At 40.1% G+C, this 23496-nt stretch overlaps 2 protein-coding genes across 2 annotated transcripts in view; one reads left to right on the top strand and one right to left on the bottom strand.

The window, feature by feature from the left end:
- Positions 1 to 23154, top strand: part of LOC127580370 (carboxypeptidase A1-like) — a 35226-nt gene extending 12072 nt beyond the window's left edge. Inside the window, exons 3-14 of the mRNA XM_052033736.1 lie at positions 2214 to 2355; positions 6994 to 7116; positions 11138 to 11219; positions 13385 to 13519; positions 13637 to 13735; positions 14366 to 14467; positions 15598 to 15699; positions 16412 to 16522; positions 17599 to 17689; positions 19859 to 20058; positions 21002 to 21086; positions 22890 to 23154. Coding sequence (XP_051889696.1) covers positions 13664 to 13735; positions 14366 to 14467; positions 15598 to 15699; positions 16412 to 16522; positions 17599 to 17689; positions 19859 to 20058; positions 21002 to 21086; positions 22890 to 23077 — 951 coding nt within the window. The 5' untranslated portion in view covers positions 2214 to 2355; positions 6994 to 7116; positions 11138 to 11219; positions 13385 to 13519; positions 13637 to 13663 and the 3' untranslated portion in view covers positions 23078 to 23154. The remainder of the gene's footprint in view (positions 1 to 2213; positions 2356 to 6993; positions 7117 to 11137; positions 11220 to 13384; positions 13520 to 13636; positions 13736 to 14365; positions 14468 to 15597; positions 15700 to 16411; positions 16523 to 17598; positions 17690 to 19858; positions 20059 to 21001; positions 21087 to 22889) is intronic.
- LOC127580546 (galactoside alpha-(1,2)-fucosyltransferase 2-like) lies at positions 2209 to 3147 on the bottom strand. Its single transcript, XM_052034133.1, has one exon. It carries the CDS (start codon positions 3145 to 3147, stop codon positions 2209 to 2211), a length of 939 nt encoding a protein of 312 aa, XP_051890093.1.
- Positions 23155 to 23496: the final 342 nt, after the last annotated feature.

The raw sequence follows: 23496 nt of genomic DNA, 5'->3' as shown, positions 1-23496 counted from the left end.
GGTGGGTGGGTAGCTTGTGAGGTGGTCTGCTTTTGCTGCCACTTATACTGGGCCTCTGAGTGCTACCAGTACATAGCCTCAAGGTACACAGTACCAGCCCAAATGCTCCTTTTTCACTTTGAGTGGTTATGGGCCAGAAGTGTGCAGGAGTCAGTGGGGTTGTTTCATATCTTTGAGGAGGCTTCGAGCACATCCTTGAATGTTCTCCTCTGTTCATCTGGTGATCTCCATAACGGAGCTTGGAATAAAGTGTCTATTTCAGGAATTGGGAATATGAGCAATATGGTCTGCACAACATTGTTGACTGAGTGTACCTGGGGCCTCACTAATCAGGGTATTGACCAGGGAGTGGACACTGATGCTACTTGTCTTGTCCTAGTGAATTTTCAGGATTTTGCAGAGACGGTGTTGGTGTTTTTTTTCAGTACCTTGAAATATAGTCCAGGTCATAGAAACATATGGGAGGATAGGAATCATTGCGGCCAGATAAACCAGGAGTTTTGTATAAAGTCTGGGGTCTTGATCGTCAAACACCCTTTCCTTATCTCAGGGAGCCGTCTCTAGGCAAAGGCAAACATCGATGATGAAATTCACCACCACCTTCAATAGATGATTGAGGAAAAAGTTATTTGTTTCCCAAGACCATTTCCATTATTGACCATCAACTTCTCTCTCCAATTTACTCAAAATTCATCCATCCAACTGAGGTGTCAGCCAATCCTGCTAACCTGCACCAGGTTATTCACAGAATACCCTGGCATTTCCACCATCCTAAAGCCCTGGAACTTTGTAAATGCAGATTGCTGTTATTACAATGTTTTCTGACTCCAAGTTCTGTCACACAATGGAATATTTTGCAATGCATGAAATGGCTGAAACACTAGCCTGCACACTAAAAATCAAATATGAAATGCATGAATTACTTTGAGAAATGTGTACTAAGTACTAGGTAACTTATCTCTTTTAAACTGCCTAGTTTTTAGAAACTGCTGTGGTCAGGACTTAGTCAATTCCACTTTAAAGCTGGGAATTGAAAAGCACCAGAAGGCTTTTAGAATTAATGCTCTGCGCTCAGATGGTTTTCCAGCTCAAAAAATAGGCAACCCCCACATTACAAGGGGGTTGCATTCCTAGAAAACAGGCTGTATCATGATTTTTCGTAACGCAGAGCCACATCATTGGTGCATGCATCAAGAAATGCGAGTTGAAAAAAACTGTATTTATTTACCGTTTTTCACATAAATTATGTAAGAGTCAATTTTGTTCCATATCTCAAATTGTCAGGTAGTGATTTGTGAATTCTGTAAGGGCGAATTTCTGTTCCTCGAACGGCTGTAACGCGGGGTTTGCCTATACAGGAATGGTGAAAGTTTGGGGAGCAGTAACAACCCTGATCACGGGTCATGAATGGGATAAAAAACATCACTGGTCAGCTAAAGAATTGTCTCCAGTTTGGGAGTTCACATTTTGGGAATGATGCTTTGGAGAGGGGGCAGATGAAATTAACAGATTAGTACAAAGGATGAGACTGCAGAAACTGAGATGTTCCTTTTAGAGCAGAGAGAGTTAAGGGGAGATGATCAACATTATAACAAAGTTTTGACAGAGATTGAAAGAGAGAAATTGCAGGAGAGTTACTAACTGAAGGATACAAATCTGCAAAGCCAGGAGGCAGAGTGGGGAATTTTTTTTATGCGGCAAGTTGTTAGGATCTGGAATGCACCATTTAAATAGATGACTGAAGACACTTGGATAAATACTGATGGAAAAAAATAATTTGTAGGCTATTGGGAAAGAGCAGGTGGTGTGAGAGCAATTGGAGAGCTCACTTAAAGAGCTGGCACTGGCAGCATGAGCTAATTCATAGATGATTCTGTGATTCTAAGTCACCTTAGCAACAAAGAGGTTACAACAGAACATCATCATCAAAGTATTACATGGCAAAGATATATTATTACTTCAAAGCTTAAGCGGGGAATTAGGAGAAGGTGAGCTAAATAGGGAAAGTATAAATAATAAAGTTAAGAGATTAAGAAGTGTAAAATGTAAATGTTTGGTATAACTGATCAGATTGACAAGTAAACTCAAGAATGCCATAATGGGAGAACTGGAGAGGAGAGGCATAAACTTTACTGAGGTCTCTTGCTTTTCTTTTAAACTTGTCTGTTCTTCAGATGAAACACCATCCAAATTGTCGTTGTTTAATTGTTAAGGTGTCTTGACCAGAAGAGGTGAAAGATCAGCAGCAATTCCAATCCATTCTGGCCGGAAGGTCGCCTCATATTTAAAAACATTTAAGAAGGGTGAGCTGGGCAAAGTGAAGTTTGCAAGGTAGATGGCCTCCCCACCAGCAAGGTAAGCAGCCCAGAATCCAAATGTGCCAATGGTCATTATGGTGTGATTGCAGTGAGCAAGAATGGCAAAGTCTCTGTGTGGCTTTGATTCATTTCCATCTCCTGAGAAGTAGACATCCCCTTTGGAGGCATCTATATTCTCCCGACACCAATTGATTCCATTGCTTACCACTATGAAGAAAGCATCCTTGTATTTATTCCTGAAGTAGGACATGGCTTGTTCCAAATAGTTTTTGTCTCCAATCACGCCTTTCCACACCTTGGGCATAACTTTCACGTAATCTCCTCTTCGAACATGAACACCAATGTATGTAACATTTTGACGTGGTGCTGTTGTATTCTGTAAATACAAGGTGACTTCCTTTGTTACAAACTCATGAAAAGAAAATTCATGAAGGATTTCTTCCCGAAGGTGGTGGTAGAACGTCCAAGAAGATGGATATCCTGAGAATTTAATATAATCTCCTGAGATATTTTTATACCTTTCTTCCATCCAGTCAGAAAGGTGATAGTTTTTCCAAGGAATCTTTTCCTTAACCTCTTGCTGGAGAGTGGGAAGTGTAATCTTGAAATTCTGAGATAGGAATTTGGCCATTCCTGGGGCAATGTAGGCTTGCTTTCTGTTTAATCTGGCCAAAGCAAATAATGTTGCATATTGTCCCATCTGATTGCCAAGCCTACCAATTGGGGATATTGTCCACATGCCTTTGGAAGATCTGATGGCTTTGAATGACTCATAGTCTTCATTCTGGAAACACTTTGAAGATTTAATGGTGCTGTCCACAATGGTCATATTTTCCAACTGTTTGAAAATATTCCTTCCAAATAATATTGACTTATTATTTTTGTTGGGACCAAGTATGTACACACTGAGCAGTAAAAGGGCTGAAAAAAGAAGCAATTTTAGAAAGCACCGTGGCTTGTCATTGAATGGATTTATACAAGTACATGCTAAGTTGGCCATCTTTGCAAGCTTTCTGATATTGATCTTCTGCTATGCTCTCAGTTCAAATGAGACTTCCATCAAAGCCCTAAAAAGGAACAAGGAGAGAATTTACAAAGTGTGTTATAAAGTGATCTCTATTCTGACTGCCCAGCTCTCAAGGCAGGAGGTGGGCTTTGCTGATGTTTGTGTAGAAAGCATATTAACCATGTATAAACACCCTACTGTTCCTGTCTAACGATGAATTTGGTTGCTAAACTGTCCACATTAGATGGAGCTCACAGTTCAACAGCAGGGTTGGTACAAATTATTTTCACTTTTTATTGATTCAGATTTATAAGGGAGAGCAGAGGCTTGTAGCCCAGCAGGCTGAGTAAGTTTGAATTGGGCATGAACCCCTTCCCTTGGGGTATGTTACATTGAACTGATAGGGGAGCAAATATTAGCATAACGGTGGAAGCCTTCCTGACCAATGAGTCTCACTCTGCTTCCCATTACAGCTAATAGGCTATAGCTCTTCATTTAGCCACATTGGAACAGGAAGAAGGCATTCAAAGATTCAAGACTGTTCTCCTATTCAATGAGATGAGGTCTAATCTGTACCTAAATCCCATTCACCTGACCTAGCTCTACATTCTTTAATACATTTGTCCGCAAAATCTATCAATTTTTCATTGAAAATACTAATTTTGTGAGCGAGAGTCATACTTCTACCATCCCATCCATTGGAGAAATGTTTCCTGTTTCTCTGATTGATCTGGATTGTCCTGTCCTCCACATCAATGGGAAATGATTCTCCATTAAACCTACAAATTTCTTCTGATTTGAATCTGTCTGAATCTATTTATTTACCATTTAATCTTTCATATTCTAGGGAATTCAAGTCTTGTTTATAATTTAACCCTTGGGGTGCTAGCAGCATTCTGGTGAACACACAGTACCTTCCTTTCAAGACCAATATGTTCTTTCTGTGCTGCAAATAGCTGTGACTGCTGTATGCAATATTCCTTCCCTTTGGTTCCAGCCCAGTTAGAAATACTGACTTTCCATTATATAACATTTACCTTGTGCCACTCTTTCACAACCTTGCTAGTTTTCTGAGGTTCATTAATTCAGTAGCATAAAACTGATTCACTCCATGTATTACTAGAAAATGGAGACTTTAAGTTCAATGAGTTTAAGCTCAGAGCACCATGGAGCCTGTGCAAATAAAAAAATTCTCCAGGCTAGTAAAGAGCTGAATTTTGCACAATCTCACTGGATACCACAACATGTGGGAAAGTCACTATACAAACAGTGCCTGAGGTCAGAGATTAATGACTCTAACATCATGGGCATTACATGCATAGGTGCTGTGCACTGTAGTAAATAGAATGGGAATTTAGATTTTATGTGCAGCTTTATATAGGATGTACTGATACATTGTGAAAAACGTTACCAAGTCAGCTGGTCACTTTGACAATCAAGAGATTCAGGGAGCTTCCCACTGCAGGAAACTGGGCTAAGGAGGGATTCCTGTTTACCATGTTATGAAAGAAAGATTCTCTAGGCCCCACTCAAATAATTGGCTTCTGGTATCACCTTCACAAACAAGCAAATCAGCCCACAGGACATGGACAGTGTGCAGCGAGAAAGTCAATGATCAGACATGGAGGGGATAAATAGTATAACACATTACACATGCTTTAAAGGGCAGTAAAGTGTGTGAATGAACACATGGTTCTGCCTTCGGTACAATAATTCCAAACAAACTCATCTCCAAACTCCTAGACCTAAGACCTGGCACCCGCCCTCTACAACTTCCTGACCAATAGACCACAAGCAATACCTCCTCCATGATTATCCTCAACACCAGTGCCCTGCAAGGCTATGACCTCAGCCCCTTACTTTACTCCTTATACACTCACCACTGTGTGGCCAGATTCTGCTGTAACTCCATTTACAAGTTCACAGATGACACCACCGTAGTGGGCCAGATCTCAAGCAGCAACGAGTTACAGGAAGGAGGTAGAGAGCCTCGTGGCATGGTGTCAAGACAACAACCCCTCTTGATGTCAGCAAAGCAAAAGAGCTGGTCATTGACTTCAGGAAGTGGGATGAAGTACACATGCCTCTCTGTACCAATGGTGCTGAGGTGGAGATGGTTGAGAGCTTCAAATTCCTAGGTGTAAGTATCACCAACAATTTGTCCTGGTCCAGCCACATGGCCAAGAAAGCACACCAGTGCCTCTAATTCCTCAGAAGGCTAAGGAAATTCAGAATGTCCCTGATGACCCTCACCAATTTTTACAGATGCACCATAGAAAGCATCCTATCTGGATGCATCACAGTTGGGTATGGCAACTACTTTGCCCAAGACCACAAGAAATTACAAAGAGTTGTGGACACAGCCCAGTCTATGACGGATACCAGCCTCCCCTCCATTGACTCCGTCTACACTTCCTGCTGCCTCGGGAGGGCAGCCAACATAATCAAGAACCCCTCCCACCTAGGTCATTCTCTCTTCTCCCCTCGCCCATTGGGCAGAATATACAAAATCTTGAAATCACACACCACCAGGCTCAAGGACAGATTCCATCCCGTTGTTATAAAACTCTTTAACTGACTACTTATATGATAAAGATGAACTCTTGATCTCTTGATATACCTTGTCATGGCCCTTGCACTTTATTTGTCTACCTTTACTGCACCTTCTCTGTAACTGTGACATTATATTCATGCATTCTGTTTTTTTTCCCTTTTGTACTACCTCGATGTACTTATGTATGGAATGATCTGGCTGGATGACATGTAAACAAAAGCTTTTCACTGCAAATTGGTGCATATGACAATAATAAACCAATTACCAATTACATGCACACACTCAAATATACACACAAACACACACTCTTTCCAATATCTTATGCAACCTGTCCTTGCAATTTAGCAATTGAACCCTTCATCTCCAGTATCATTGTGAATCTGGGCTGCACCTCCACTTACATCTTTACTCAGGTGCAGGGTCCAGATCTGTTCAAGAATTAAGAACAAGCTCGGCAACCAAGAAGCATAAAATGCTGCCCCAATCAATTGGCTCAGCACAGACTGGCCAGTTCCCTTCTGCAAAGTTGGATCCCCCTGAAAATGACAATCTCTGAATCTAGATCTACATTGCCTGCTGTGCATGTTTGCAGCTGATTTCTTGATGAACACCAAATTAAACAAAAATCCACCACTAGATCTAAAGGAAAATGAGAAAAGAGTTCTTGCCTCAGTGAAGAACCATCTGCTGTCTCTGAGAACTCTGCGGTGCAGGTAGTGCAGGTTCTGCAACAGGCAGAAGGAGATCCTGCAATAAATGTTACAACACTGAACACAGCTTGTTATTATGCTTATTTTAGGAGCAGTGGGGTGCAGTGACCGCACAAGCACTGATGCAGTCACTGTGTTCAAGCATTAATGATTTAGTTAAAAAAAACACAAAAACTTTCCCATCTGATAGAATTATATAAGATTATGAGAGGCATTGATAGAGTAGATAGTCAAAATCCTTTTTACCCATGGTAACGGCATCAAAAACAAGAGGGCATAGGTTTAGAAACGTAGAAATATAGAAAACCTACAGGACAATTCAGGCCCTTCGGCCCACAAAGCTGTTCCGAACATGTCCCTACCTTAGAAATTACTAGGCTTAACATAGCCCTCTATTTTTCTCAGCTCCATGTACCTATCCAAAAGTCTCTTAGAAGACTCTATCGTATCCACTTCCACAACCATTGCCGGCAGCCCATTCCATGCACTTTAAGATGAGAGGAAGAAGTTTTAAAATGGGTCTGAGAGGTAAGATTTTTTTGTTGATATCTGGAACTTGCTGTCAGAGGAGGTGGTGGAATCAGATACCATTGCTATATTTAAGAGGCAGTTAGACACTTCAATAGGCAAGGCAAATAAAATATACAGCTCTAATGTGGGCAAATGGGATTTAATGTAGATGGGCAAAAAGATTGGCATGGATGTGGTGGGCCAAAGGGCCTGTTTCTGTGCTGTGTGATTCTATGACTATCGGTGAGAGGAATGTTGGGGGTGGAGAATGGAAAAGTGGAAGTTTCCATTTCTTGAGTACTAGCCCTGAGTTTCCCCAAGATCTGCCAATGTTACACCATTCGAGGGAATTTGAACATTATTGTCTCTGGGCATTTTTAGATCATTGGTTGCACCAACCCAAAGATTTCTGGATATTTTCAATGAGTGAAAGTCTTTACACCAGGCAGTGTCCCTCAGCACTCATTTATCTTGCTGCTAAGTTCCGTTGCATGGAGGTTTCCTGAGTTCATGATGCTCCTGCACACAATATATGTGTACATCCTTCCTACCAACAGTAACTATCCCAGCTGCAACAAATCTACTGGATCTCCCAATACATTCAGTCAACATCAGACAGAACATCAGTGATTACAGGCTTCTGAGGAACTTTACAAACCACTTCCTTAACAGTTTTAAAATCACTGACACCTTCATTTTGCCACAATGCTTTCTCCAGTTAAAGTTTTTGGATGCTGAACTTTCTCCACTCCTCAATTATCTGGGAGATAGATGATATTTTCTAGATTGAAGTTGACAGATGTCTGCCAGCTAAAGATATCAAGGGGGTGAAGAGCCAATAAGTGGAAATGAGGGGGTGATGAGCTATGATCACACACAAGGAAAGGCCACAACTTAGTATGTTACCATGGGCAGCCAGTACTTGTGGATTTGTACTGGGACACAGCACAGAAAGGGAAAAATTCCTAGGCAGTGATATCGTCCTTGCATCTATTTGATGAAACTTGGTCTTCCCACCCCATTCCCCTACTCCTAAAAGAATTGAACAGGCTACTTAGGTTTAATGGCTGTGAAGCTGGCACACAATGTATAATTTCCAGGAAACCATGTTCATAGTGATTAGGCTTGAGAACCCACACTGCTGCCTTGACCAACATCAGCTAACAGAGTAAAGACCAGATTTGAACTCACACATGTTTAAATGGTAAGTTTCTGGGAGAGCCATGTTTTAAAGACTCAATTGTAAAAAGTAACCAGCCACTTGTGTAACGGATGATGGAGATGGAAGCTGTGGAAGCAAATTCATACAGGCAAATGCACAGTGATGGACCTCACTACTTGAGTCGTAGTGAATCACAGAGAAAAACCATGGAAGCAGGCCCTTCAGCCCACTGAGTCTGTGCCAACCATCTAGCATCCATTTTTACACTAATTCTACCCTAGCACATTTTATTCTGTCCACATTCCCAATCCCATCACCATCCCCTCTCTGCCCCTCACCACATACCGTCACTTATTGACCTACTAGGGGCAATTTTACAGTGGTCAATTTAACTACCCACTCACATGATTTTGGGGTTGGGAGGAAAGCTATGTGGTCACAGGGAGAATGTGCAACCTATACAGACAGTACTGGAGGAACCCAGGCCACTGGAACTGTGAGGCTACTAGCTGCCCCATTGTGCTGGGAACCTTATTGGAAAGAACAGCAAAAGGCTCATTCATTGGCCCCTTGCGTGGTTGAGGTGCCTGGTTCGTCTGTGTTCCAATAAAGCTATTGCATCTGAAAGATGATCGTTTTTGAAATGTAGCACTTTGAAGTGCTACTGGTATGAAATAATGGCTGATGTTCAGTGAGTTTTTGTTAAATCACTTTCTGCTGCCAAATTCATTTCAGATTTTATTTTTATAAACTTGAATGTTAACCTACCATTTCAAACAGTCCCCCAATAGAAACAGTAGATAAATAGAGACTAATAAGGTTTTTTTTAGTATTGGTTCATTTTTCTCTGAATAGCTAGAGAGGTAGAGATGAAAGAAAGACGGAGAGAGAATGTGAGCAGAAATGAGAGAGAGAAATAGAGGAGGATGAGAGAGATGGGGACTGAGAGAGAGATGAGAAAAAGAGCAAGAAGCAGCCTGGAGCTAGTACTGAGAGAAAGAGTGAGATTAAGATGGTGGCGGTGAAACTATGAGATAATTTCTGAGGTAGGCGTGCAAAGACTGGAGGCAATGATAAGAGAAAATGTGAAAGAAGTACATACTGGGGCAGAGATGCAAGTAATTGAAGGAGATAGAGACTGAGTAGAGATGAAAGCTTGTGAGAAATAAAGCCTGCATTGAAGTGAAGAAAGAGTGAGAGATAAACATAGAGGAAGACTGAAAGACAGAGATAAAAATGAAACAATGAGGGATAGGTGTGAGAGAGAAATAGAGTGAATGCAGGGAAAGGAAAATGAGTGAGGGATAGAGATCTGTTTTGAGTGTATCCTACGTAGAACATATCCTAGGTAGAAACATAGTGGAGGTAGAGGTCACAGAGGTATCCTAGTCATGGCTTGTGCTAACTAAAAAGTGAAGTGCAATGGTTTTGTATTCTAAAAATAGAATTAAAATATACCAGCATAACCTTGTAAAACATCTTATCAGCCAGGAGCCCTGTGAATTCTATGGAATGGGGATAAGAGGAAAACACATGTGGGATAATGACCTATTTAACCAGGTGTTGTGTCTTCACCAACTCCTACAGGTGAAAACTAATGTAGTGGGTATAGCCCATTATGCTGTGGGAACTACACAGCAGGGAGTCAAAAGTCACACAAAGTATAGAGCAATTAATTTATCTTAAATAATAATGTCACTCAGATTAGATTACAGCAGGTAAGAAATCATTTATAAGCTGGCCAGTGAAAGGAGGTCCTTTCAGCCCCTATCTGTCCTTTTGAAAATGAGAGCCCTGGTGGTCCTCAGTGCCTTTCTTCTGGCTGTTTATAGCAAGAAGACGTTCATTGGGTGAGTAATGTATTTTGTAGAGCATGAGTATCCAGTCAAATGGTGAAGATATCATTCATATTTCTAAATTGGCACCAAGGGACATGGCATCACGTTGCATCATGTTAAATGATTATTCATGCACCTGCTATGGTTTTAAACCCTTTACTAATAGTTTTCTGGTACTGGTTGATGACTCGTAAGATTTCAGTTACACCTACAACCCCACCACATCTACCAAGCACCTGTTAGGGTAAATTTGATTAATGGCTACAAAGAGAAAGGGGTAGTTGTGCACCAGTACCTATTTCCTTCTCCAAAGAATTGATTCCATTCTAAAACACACTGGTGATTCACAACAAGCCCTTCTGACCAATTTCACCTGACCTCTCCCCTCCCCACCCCATCCACCACCTAAAGTATGGAGCTCCATCCCACCCCAACTGTAGTGCTCTGGACCAACAGTGGACATAGCCACAATGCATTGATTATTAGGGGAGAGGGACACAAGAACTCTGCAGCTATTTACAAATTTAATCTAAGCCTTTTGCAATGTTTTGGGACCGTGGATTCCAAATTGTACCCTAAAATTAATGCCAGTCCGGAGAGGTACTTATTGGTGGGCTAAAGCAGTGTGAGTGTTATTTTACATCCAGTCCTTGCTTAATCAAATATTGGAGAATTTTGTGACAATGTTATGTACTAAGTGTAGAAAAAATATATTCTACCTTGTCTATATATGTTAACTTTGAATATATAAAGAAGAATGTGAAATAGAAGAATTGATTGTTTACCTGCCAAGTTAAAGTTTCTAGTTCCAAAACAGGATAAAGTGAATAAGATGTCTTGTTCACTGTGTGAACACGGCTCAGAATGGCTCTGGCTTTTTTTTGCCTTGCTGAGGGAGATCAGTCCTTTAATTCTGCCAGTACTCAGCACAAGTAATATTGCATATTAAGCCACTTGAGAAAAATGGTCTCCTAATTTGGGGCAATGATCTGTTTGAAGGATTTCAATTCGCTTTCTTCCATTTTTTAATCTTTCACAGTGACCAGGTTCTACGGATCACCGTCAGTAATGAGGCACAACTCACCCTGGTGAGGTCCCTGCAGGAAGAAGAGCATTTGAATGTAAGTTACTATACATGAATGTAAATAAATTGAATCATTACAAATGGAAGTAAATTCAAAGGTAAAACACTAAATTTCCTTTTTCCTGCTTAATCAGGACAGTAAATTGCCTCACTTCTCCGACTGTGATAAAGAACGAGTGCTGTTTCTTTCTCCACAGAATGCTTCCTGATTTGCTGAATGATTCCAGAACTTTGTATTTTTATTTTAGATTTCCACACCTGCAGGCTTTTGATTTTCACTAACTTGTCTCATTTTCTTTCAACCTCAGTGAAGACCTCTGTGGTCTTTGATGCTTTATACATGTTTCTCACCAAAGTAAGAACACTTTACAGGTTAGGTAATCTTCCATTGCAGTAAGTAAATATAGCAAGTAAGCTGGACCTGTGAAGGTTCTGGTTCTGGCCCCTCCCCCACTCGCACATTAAAGACTGGACTTGTGATGATTCAGCTCAACTGTTGGGATGAAAGACTAATGGAAACTTTCAGATTTTTGGGTATGTTCTAGACCTTCTCCAAATAATACCATACCAATATAGATGGAGATTTAATCTCACTCATTCCTTCATATCACTTACAAAATTTTCTGCAATTATCAAAGTTTTGCTTCCTTCTGTTATTGTCCCTCCAACCACTGGAAACAATCTACCTTTATCAGTCCCCCATAACCCTGGAAAAGTTTATCTACTTACACTATCAATTTTGCCACTCCAGTCAAACAGGCTTTGCATTTCAAGTCTCTCTTCATGACTTTAATCTCTCGGTCTTGACACAACCATTAACCTATACAGCACAGTTTCCATTACCTTGGTTGCTCCTCCTATAGTGGATTTCTCAAATTGCACAATGTTGAACAGCAGCCAGGCCAAAGGAAGAAGAAACCAGGCTTTATTTAATTCCTTTCCAATATCAGGGCTTTCTGAGATGCTTTACAGCCAGTGGAGCACCCTTGCTGTGTTGTCACTGGGGTAATGTAGGAAACATAGCAGGCAATCTACTTGCAGCAAAATCCCATAAACAACAGTCTGACGATGACCACAAGGTCCACTTTGTCAAAGTTCATTGAGGCATAAATATTTGCCAGGAGTCATTTGTGTCCACCTGAGAGGGAGATGTGGCTTCAGTTTAATTTTCTATTCAAAGAACACTTGCAACAATGAATCATTCCTTAGTACTACAAAGGATCTGTCAGCCTGGATCACACAATGTCTTATACAAGTTTGGCATTGCACCTTATTTTTATATTCAGTGTTCAAAATATAAAAACTAGCATTCCATACCTTGATGGTGAAAGAGTTGGTTGTTAACCTTAGGAAGCAGTGGGGGGCGGGGGGCCGTGGGGTGGCGGGGAGTGAACATAAACCTGTCCTCATCAATAGAGCTTCTGTAGAGATGGTCAACAGTTTCAAGTTCCTTGGCATCCGTATCACCAGCAACCTCACCTCGTCCCTCCACACTGATGTAATGATCAAGAAAGCGCATCAGTGTATTCACTTTCTTGGGCATCTGAGAAGATTTGGCATGTCCACAAGGATTCTCTCAAACTTCTACGGATGCGCTATAGAAAGTATTCTGACAGGTTGTTTCTCAGCCTGGTACAGCACTTGCTTTGCTCTCGACTAACTGAACCTGCAGAGAGTGATAAACACAGCCCAGTCTATCACAGGCTCATCATTTCCTTCCATCCAGTCCATCTTCGTGGTGTGTTGCTCCAGGAAGGCGAGTAGTATCGTCAGGGATACCTGCCACCCTGGTCATTCCCTTTTCTCTCTTCTATCTTCTGGGAGGAGGTACAGGAACTTGAAAGCCCAGATGTCCAGATTTAAGAACAGCTTCTTCCCACTGCTATCAGATTTCTGCACAAATCACCTCTTTCACGTCCCCTTCCCAGTGGTGCTGCCACTTTCTAGGGTACTTAATTCTACCTTTCTCGGTTATTCTCAGTTATTCTTTTTGCACTACTTCAGATTGCACTACAATATTTGCACCATTCTGTTGTCTTGTGCTTGTCGCTGTATTTATCACTGTATTTATGATTACCATGTATACTGTGAGCTTCTTGTGAACAAGGAATTTCCTTGCACCTTGCTGTATATGGCAATAAACTAATCTACTGTAATCAGAGTCCACTTCCTAGCCAGTAACCGCAATTTTTTCATTATTAGATTGATTTCTGGAAAGAATCTAACAGCCCTTTACTGCCTATTGACATCCATGTCCCAAGTGAACATACCCAATCTGTGAAAGCTTTCCTGGAGTTCCATGGCATACGTTACTCTATCCTAACTGAAGATCTTCAGGTATGGTCTTTTCAACTGGTACCTGTAATGAATTGTGCCTCATGTTTATTGCTCTAAACTGGCACTGGCTCTTAATATTACAATCAAATTACTTATGATCTACTGTTGACCTTTCAGGCCCTGTTGGATGAGGAGCAGAAGGAAATGTTGCTGTCTCAGCAGAAGGAGCGCAGCACCAAGACTTTCAACTATGCTGCTTATCACACATTGGAGGAGGTAAAGTCAAACAATGATTCTGAGAACAAAATACTTCAGTTAAAAAATAGTGATGATTTAAAAAAAATAATCTCACTCTTGGATAGGATAGAATACCAAGCATATGAGCATAATGCCTCAAAGGGAAGACATTGATTTCAATTTTGCATGTCTGATAGACCAACATCACTGACTCCACCTCCAAAATGTTCACATCTCAACTCTTCGGTCTCCACTGCATTAGTCCATGTCAATCATGAGTCATCAAGGGACATTAGGCTTTGATACACTTCTTGATGCTTACTTTATCTGTATATCGTACACTCATAACTTTTAAACTTAGTTTTAATGGATGCCTGAGTGACAAATTCTGCTGGAGATTCAATCTGCTGCCTTTGGCTGTAGGCAGGTTTCAGGCTTACTTTGAAAGTCTTCTAGCTGCCAAGTCCCCAATTCTTAAGACAGGGGACTGGAACTAACCTCTAAACCCACATGAAGAGCCATTTCTAGCTTTCCAGAGGCTGGTTTCAGAGATGCACTGACATCACCTATTCTCTTGGCTGGCATGTTACATTCCAGGGAGACAACCAGAGGTAATCTTGTTGGTCAAACACAAAGCAAACTGATTAATGCCTATCATATCTTTCCCAGATCTATGCTTGGATGGACACATTTGTGGCTTCAAACACGCATTTAGTCAGCAAGATACAGATTGGTACCACATTTGAAAACCGGCCAATCTACGTCCTCAGGGTTGGTATAAGCTGGTTCTGATTTACTACTGAATCTTGTGACATTTCAATAGAACTCCCACAATGTAGCATCATCTGACAAACAAATATGATTAAAATTAGCACAAGGTTGCTGCAGAGATTAAAGTAAAGACTCTGTAGTGTGCCCTCTGAGCTATCTGATTACACTGATAGACTGAAGGGTAGGAATTGGACTTCAAATTGGACCCTTATCATGGATATAAAACATGTGCAACAAAGGCCTACAATGAGAGACATCGCCAGTCGCCAAAGTATACCGGAAGCACCCAATCTGATTTTGGGTTGAGATATTTATTCAGCATCCCATGATGACCACCTGAAACAGACATTATGTCCCTAATAGCTGCATTATTGCAGTGGGAACCAGGTCTGTTTTGCTTGGATACTGGTAAATTCTACAGCCTTATCGATAGACTTCTTTCAAAGAGGCAGGGAGAGCTGCTCCTCCAAAAGTCAGTTGACCAAATATTGGAGAGACCATTGTCCGTGGTTTGGTTCATTTAGGTAAGGAGACAAAACTGTGCACAATACTCCAAATGCAGTCTCACCGACGCCATATATAATTGCCAAAGAATCTCTACTCCTGTACTTAAATAAAGGGCAACATACTATTTGCCTATATAATTGCTTGCTGCACTTGAATGCTAAATTTCAGTGACTTGTGAACAAGGATGCCTAGATCCCTCTCAACGTCAACCACAGCCAATCTCTCGCCATTTAAAAAAAATCTCTGAACTTCTTTCTGTGCTTCAAAGTGCCACCCTGAGAAAGATCCATTCATTCCCGCTCTTTGCTTTCTGTCTAACCACCAATTCTTAATCCATGTCAGTATTTTACTCCCAACTCCACATACTTGAACATTGTTGACCAACTTCCTGTGCAGTACCTTATCGAAAACTTTTTGAAAACCCACATACACCTCATCCACTGGTTGCTCCTTATTTATTCTACTGGTCATGGCATAAAGGATTATTCACTCGTTTTAATTGTGCCTTGCTCCTAGTCCAATGGTCGGATATGCTAACATTTACTAACACTATCTGTTTTAAAGGAAACTATTCACCATTAGCCAACTCTTTGTGACAATGCCACTCATCTGTCTTCCCACAGTTCAGCACTGGTGGGATCAACCGACCTGCTATCTGGATTAATTCTGGAATCCATGCCCGCGAATGGATTACTCCAGCTACTTCCCTCTGGTTTGCCAATAAGGTACAGTATAGATGAATGTGTTTGCAAGAATAATGGTAAGGCCTCAGCTTGTACAATTCCAACAAGACTCTACTTTGCCATTGCATTACTCTGTACAAAGCAAATACCAAACAAAACCAATCAAGGAGGGGATGGAAGCAAAACAAAGAAAATGGGATCCTGAGCTCTATATTCCATTACTCATGTACCTCCAACAGTACCTAGGTGCCCTGGCATGGGAGTGCTCCATTATTGGGACCAACATCCTACTGCACACAAGTATGAGTTCCCATCTAACATCACCATAACCCCCATCAAACCAGCATTGGCAACTCCAACCACAATGCTGCACCCGCCTAACCTCATTCCCAACTGCACAAGTACACACATTCCTATTGTACATATTAGCTGACAGTTTTGAGGGTAACCTCACAGAGCTATAAAAGATGTGATAGTTAATGCAGTTTACTGGCTGGTGACATTCTACTAGAAAATGCTTGTGTGGAAATCAGATGAGGACAGGAAGAGGATTAGGTGTGATTCAACTTCACAGCTGAATAACCTCCTGACACTCACAGTGTAAGCTCAGATACAGAGACTAGGGATGGTAAAAGAAGAATGCCTGCAGGAGGATAGTGCATCATGGGAGGAATGATGCGAATTTAGAGGGAACAGCAATTATGGAAATATCCCAACACTCAATAATAGTTTTCTTTGTTTGTCTTTTATCAAGGTTGCCAGTGACTATGGCAATGATGCCTCTATAACTTCACTCCTCAACACAATGGACCTCTACTTGGAGGTTGTTACAAATCCTGATGGTTTCCATTTTACCCACACTAGTGTAAGTACAATAAATGCAAAGCAAAATACTGCACATGCTAAAAATCTGTAATAAAAAACAGAAAATGATGGAAATATGCATCAGAGGGCAAGATAACAAAGAAAAGCCTGTGGGTTGAAATGCAAACTCTTTGAAGGCAATAATGTTAGAGCCCAGTAACAGAATTTTTGTTTCAGTTCTTCTTACCCTCCTTCTCCCTGCCTGGTTACCATCTCAGGCTGAACCAGATTGTGGTGGTCTTGCATTCAATGCATTGCAGAGCTTCCAATCCCATATTCTCTCCATCATCAAGACCACATACATTCACGTCCTTAACATTGTCTGCTTCAGACTCTCCTTCAGTCACTGAACCCTCTTCATGCCTTGGGCACCTCCAAACCCAGCTACTACAGGACTCCCATTTCCAGCCTTTCCGGATAATGTCATGAACTAAATATGGTTCACGCAATAATTCTGGCCTCCTAATGAGGCCAATGTGGGAACTGCAGACTCTTTCACAGACGAGACTTTAGATGCTTGAAGGGATGGGTGGGTGGGGGAGGTGGTGCGCTCTTTCCACTGTTTTGTCGGACTTCTGATGCAAGGACTTGAGGTTCTCAGTGCTATCCAAAGCTGCTTCCTCCAATTCTGAGTGGTCATGGGCTAGTGTTTCCCGGGGTCATCTGCTCGTATACTTCAGTGAACAAATCAACAATGACATGGACTAATATGGTTTAAAAAGCCAGGGCAAAACAGAGTTAAAATTGGGAAATTACAGGTAAGAAGGGAAACAAAACACAACTTTGTCAACCAAAAATATTACAGAATTGTGAAATAAGTTACCAGGCAAAGCAGCTGAAGTGAACGGTAAAACTGTTGTTTGATTAACCGAGGTGAGATGCATAGGCAAGAGAGTGGGATACCTGTACTAGTAAGACTAAATGGATCAGAAGTAAATAATTGAATCAGTCTTGAATCTGAAGACTGATCAGGGAAAAAATTGTAAAGGGCAATTAGTTTCTGAAGATTAATAGATATGGTGGGAACATTTCTATTTTAGAGGCAGGTTCAGTCGATGTAAATTATTTTTCTTACAGAACCGCATGTGGCGCAAGACCAGGTCAAATCATTCTGGCACAAAGTGTATTGGAGTTGACCCAAACAGGAACTTTGATGCCAATTTTGGGGGTAAGATTACATTGTATACCCTGATGTAGAATTTAGATTATGAAACTGCAAATCCAGAATAATCCAAAAAGAATTTAGATTTCATTGCATCTATGTTACTTCTGCAGGCGTTCAGTGTATTACCAAGCTGGAAGAATTACAGGGAAATTGTATAATGAGTAACAACCCATCTGCTCTGCCTCATTTTAAGTTAATTCATGGTGCACAGATCAAGGACTGTGCGTGTAAGGATGCAGTCCCTGTGCAACCTGCATCCCATGGAGAAAGAAAAGTAGTTACACTCTTTAACAAAGACAAGCCAAGCCAAAGCTCATTGTTTTCAGCCACGCAGCAAAATGACTTACAGGCTGAAATAACTATTTCCAAAATCTATCCAAGAGGTTTGGATGGTTTATTTGTAATTTATTAATACCTGGGAGTAAAATTAAATTCTGTGATCTAATGAGGGTGTTCAGATCATACTTGAATATCATTGAGGTAAATAAATAAACAATGAATGAGCAAAGATGTTTAAGAGCAGAACGGACCAAGTAGCTTATTATCAATATATGAACCCAATACAACACCTCACCACACAGCGCCATTTGCAGAGGTCTGGCACTTCGTCACTACCAAGCTTCTATTAATGGAATGGTAACCAGTTCTTGTGCCAAAATTGGTAAAAGTTGCAAGGTGGGATAAAACTTGCACTGACAACTTATGGATGCTGGTGACCCAGGGGAACTGCCCCACCTGTGAAGTTAATGACCTTTGGCAGATGATGCCAGCACTGGACCATCTGTGACTATTGGTCTTGAACATTATTTGCCTTGGCCCTTGGCCTAAATATTGCTTTTATTTAAAAAAGAACAGAAATTGTAGAATATGTATGTCTACAGTTTTCATTTGCACATAACATAAAATACCCATTCCCTTCCAAGTAAAAATATATTCTGTAGGCAGCAAGAAAATCTCAAATAAAACCAGGGAGTCATGGAAGGAACAGTTTCTTCAGAATGCTGAAAGGGATTGGGAGGGGAGAATGTATCTGGTGGAGGTGTTGAGTTAAAGGTGATGAAAATTATGTGGGGTGATCCATTGACTGTGGAGACTGGTGGTGCGGAATATGAGGACTGGGGAACCCAAGCTGGGTGGGTGGAGATAGAGTGAGAGCAGAAGTGTATGAAATGAAGCAGGCATGCTTGAGAGCCCTCTTGACCACAGTGGAAGTTAAGCCATGGTTATGGAAAAGGAAGACATCTCCAAAGCACTAGTTTGAAAAGTATTGTCGTCAGAACACATTTGATGAAACTGGGGGAATGGAATGGAGTTCTTAGAGGAACAAGGGTGAGAGATTTAGTCAATAACTGTTGGAGTCTGGGTTTGTAATGGTTATTGGTCATAAAATTAAACCCCAAGATGGAGGTGGAGAAATTGAAGAGTCAGATGTTGGCCATGTGAAATTGAGAACAGGATGCAAATTGGCAGCAAAGGTGATGATATTTTGAGTTCGAGTGTAGGAAACAGCATCAATGGAGGCCTTAATGTTCCAGAAAAAGAGAAGAGTTAGGTGGCCTGGGTAGCACTGAAAGAAGGGCTGTTCCATGTACATCACAAAGAGATGGGCATAGTTTAGGCCCATGTGGGATTCCATAGCAACACCTTTCCAGTATTCTCTTTTATTAGATTTCCATCTGTTCTGTATCTCACAGTTCCACTACAAGTAGTTCTGCTATAACGTGACAGTTGCATTCCTCAGTATCCTTGCATTGTAGAAAATCTCATTATAAAAACAATTGTGTCAATGGGAAAAAGAGAATTAAGGGCTAGAGTTTCAGACTGACAATAACAGTTATTTTTCCTGCAGGATTTTCAAAAATAAAGGTGTTTTTAATAGCTATAAGTTTATTTTGTTACTGCAAGCTAAAATACTAAAGGCTGGATGTTGTGTTGTTTAATAGAGTATCATTGCACAAGTATCAATAGAAGTGATTGCTTGTCAATTTCCAAAGCAACTCTCTTAAATGGCCTTCCACAGTGAAACCAGCAGCCTGTGTTCGCAAGAGACAATGGTGTTTGATTACTGTGGGGACATTTCTTTCCAATTAAGACAACCGCTTTCTAACTTATCATGGTTCTGATGAAATGAAATCAACCTGAAATGGTTAAATGTTTGTTTTTAATTAACAGGACCTGGAGCCAGTAATTATCCTTGCTCATCCACATACCATGGACCTTTCGTCAATTCTGAGAAAGAAGTCAAAGCCATTGTTGACTTTGTCAAAAACCATGGAAATTTCAAGGTCTTCATTGATGTTCATAGCTATTCGCAGCTCTTACTATTTCCTTATGGTTACACCTCCAATAAAGCAAAGGACTATGATGAGCTGGTAAGTCATGGTTTGTTCTATTAAAGCAACACTTCTTGGCCCAGGTGCCATTTGCAGCCATCAACATTACAGCCGTGAACATTGTTCCATATGCCTTTGTTCTTGGTTGAGGAATTTGGTCCTGCTCTCATATTCTATACAGGCGATGTGTTGTCTTTTAAATGGACAAACAGATATTAAATTGTATGTAAAATAGGGTGGTGATGAAATTTTGGACCACATAGTTAACAGAATGGCATTCAATACCCTAATCTTCAAAAAGCTTGTGAATTAATGATCATGGAACAGAGTTACAGATTAAGAAGTGCTTGATTGATTGAAAATCAATGTAAAAGGAAGAGTTTTTTTTAAAAAAAAGTGATGAATTGGATAGGAATAATTGAAAAGCTGGTAATGAAACATGGCCAACATGTTGCAAATACACTTCAATGTCATTAAATGAGGGAATACAAACAAAAATAGGACTAGGTGTTAAGTAGAATATTGACCCATTAGGAGAGTGGTTCTAGATATATAGCACTTAAATTTATATTTAACAATATTGTCATTACAATGATCGAAAGACAGCCTAATATCACTAATGGCTAGTGATCAGAGAATAATCTTCCCAATCAGCCAACTACAAGAGTAACACAACTTTTATTGAAAAACTCTGAATGAAATCAAAAGAAGTTTTATGTATCATAATTTAACACTTGGGAAATGTTTTATTTTCTTTGCAAAGGAGAGTTCATTTATATTATTGGGGACACAAATTAAGGGCAAGTTAATTGGAACTTTTTTTACCCAGAGAGAGATTGAGAATAGTAGATATGAGGAGAAGGTAGATCAATGGGGTTATTCTGTAATAATAATTGTGGACCAAACAAATGTTGCCTGCTCTGAAAATTATGTTCATTTGCATGACTTATTTAAACAGCAAAAGTTCCATTTGTTTCTGCAGTTAGATCTTAGCAAGAAATCCATAACTTCATTGGCATCACTGCATGGCACCAAGTATAGATATGGACCCATTATTACAACAATCTGTAAGTATATGTTGACAGTGATGAACAAATGTAATCAAATTTTTAAAAAGTTTTGACTCCATTATAACCTTTGCATGAGATTTCTTAATAATGGCTTTCAGTCTTCTTCATTTGTGCAGAATTGGGCAGTACCAATACAAAGTTTGATAGATGTGTACAGAAGATATGTTGGGATAATAGTTCTTGGACATTGTGATCAACCAGAATGACTATAGAACTAGTTCCTGCTTGTGCACATTGTACTGAAATGATTTTAAAATATAAATATATCCACTATTCCCAAAATGTATCAAGTCTTAAATATGGAACAGCATTCCCATTATATTCTCGCGTTATATTTCTAATGACATGGCCATTCAGTCCATCAAGTCTACACTGGCTGTCAGAGGAATCCCATTCCACCCAATATTCTCTGCAACCCATTCTCTCTAATATGCCCGTCAACTCCACCTTGATGCTCCTGCCACCTACCTACATTATGGATCATTTACACTAGTTGGCAATAATAATGATGAAAGTTTAGAGAAAAGGCTCAATACCTAGTGACAAAGGGCACATTAAAGGTTATGTAAATGGCTAATGTAAAATAAAATCACAATGCATCTTGAGAGAGTAAATCAGGATGACAGAACATTGAGAAATTGCAATTCCAAGAAGTGTATCAACAATTCTTGGAATGACCAACCAGAGACACAAGTGAAGTCAAAGATGTTTTGTTCTCTTCACCATAAACAGCAAGGTCCTACCACTCACACAGAGTCCCACATTACACATAGCTTCAAAGATAAAACTGACCATGGCAGCAACAAGACTAAATTAATCTCTAGTTTGCTTCCCCTTGCAAAGATGAATATACTAGATTAATACTAAGTTTTCAATATACTTTTTCCTATTATTAGTGTATTAAAATGCAACATTGTATGTAAACTGCTCTAGAGAAATACAAATAGTTCTTTTAGTGAAATGATGAGTATACAAATTTCTTTTAATTTATCTCAGGCACTCAAATATCCTAGAAGCTTATGAAACAAATTTTCCAATTAAAAAGTTTTTTTTAGGTTTCAAAATAAGTGTAGATTTGATTTGTGATCCAATTACACCTGTCTTCTTGTACAAGTCCAGTAGAGTCATGAAGTTTCTGCAACCCAAAGGATAGGTAGGCACCTTCTCCCAGCAATGGTTGTACAATAATTGAAATAGGTTGTGGTCAGGCCAAGAAGCAAAGAGCAACATACAATTTCACTGAGAAGTCAGAATGTTTCACAAATCCACCAAAGGAAGGAGATTGAAGAAATTGTCTGTAATCAATCCAGTCTTAAAGGGGGAAAAAATCCTGAAAAAATGAGCTGTGATTGGATCCTGACTCTTATTTTAGAGGTTTTTCTATAAAAGGAGATCTGTAGAGGCAGTATTTTTCTCTTCTTACTAAAACTTTTCTTGTATTCATATAAGGTCATCAATTACAAAGGGAGGCTAATCCCCTACATTCAATACCTTGCAAAGCGATTATTTTAAAGGAATTGTACAAGACCAGCCTAAACTTAACATTCTCTCTTATTCCAACATACCACCACCACGCCATCTGAACCCCCCCCCCCCCCCACCCCACCCTACTTACTTTTAGGGAAGCACTGGATCTGTACCAAGTAATTTTTTCACAGCAAGATGCCTGAATGATGGGTAAACCAGCATCAAGTATCAAAAACATAAACCAGTATCCTAGTTACATAGGATAAAAGAGCTCTGTTAGAACAATATTCAATCATGTGATATTTAAATGCAAGTACTTTGTTTCTCCATTAGATCAATCCAGTGGTTCCTCCATTGACTGGGCTTACGACTACGGTATCAAGTATGCTTTCTGCTTTGAACTGCGTGATACTGGTCGTCATGGTTTCCTTTTACCAGCCGATCAGATTATTCCAACAGCTGAAGAAACCTATCTGGCGTTGACTGACATTTTCAACCATGCCAGACAACATCCCTATTAAAGTAAATTAAAATATTGTGGCAATTTCACTCCAAGGATCTCATGCATCAGAATTGATTTAAATTTTGCTCTATTGAATAAAAGTGCAAAATGTGATTGATTTTATGACCATTCTTTGCTATGATTTCCACTCAGTAAACAAACACAAAACAATGAGTGAAATTTTATTCTGTATACAAGTTAATGTGCACATGATTTTATTTTCTTCTGTTAGCCATATGTACATCTTATCCAGGTTTTCTTCATACAATGAAGACGCAGGTAAGAGTCAAGGATATTTTTGCTGCCTCTGGAATCTTAGTTTGTGTGCACAATGGTCTTTTTAGCATAGTTGCCCTTCCTCTGTTGGCATCAGAGGAATCATATGAAATTACTACATAGCATCTCAAACTCCTGAGAGGGGTTTTGTTTTATACTGAC

This window comes from Pristis pectinata, chromosome 19 (genome assembly GCF_009764475.1).
Source record: "Pristis pectinata isolate sPriPec2 chromosome 19, sPriPec2.1.pri, whole genome shotgun sequence".
In the NCBI taxonomy this organism is placed as follows: Eukaryota; Metazoa; Chordata; class Chondrichthyes; order Rhinopristiformes; family Pristidae; genus Pristis; species Pristis pectinata.
Note: the sequence above shows the minus strand (reverse complement) of the source record. Positions and strands in the feature narration are given on the sequence as shown.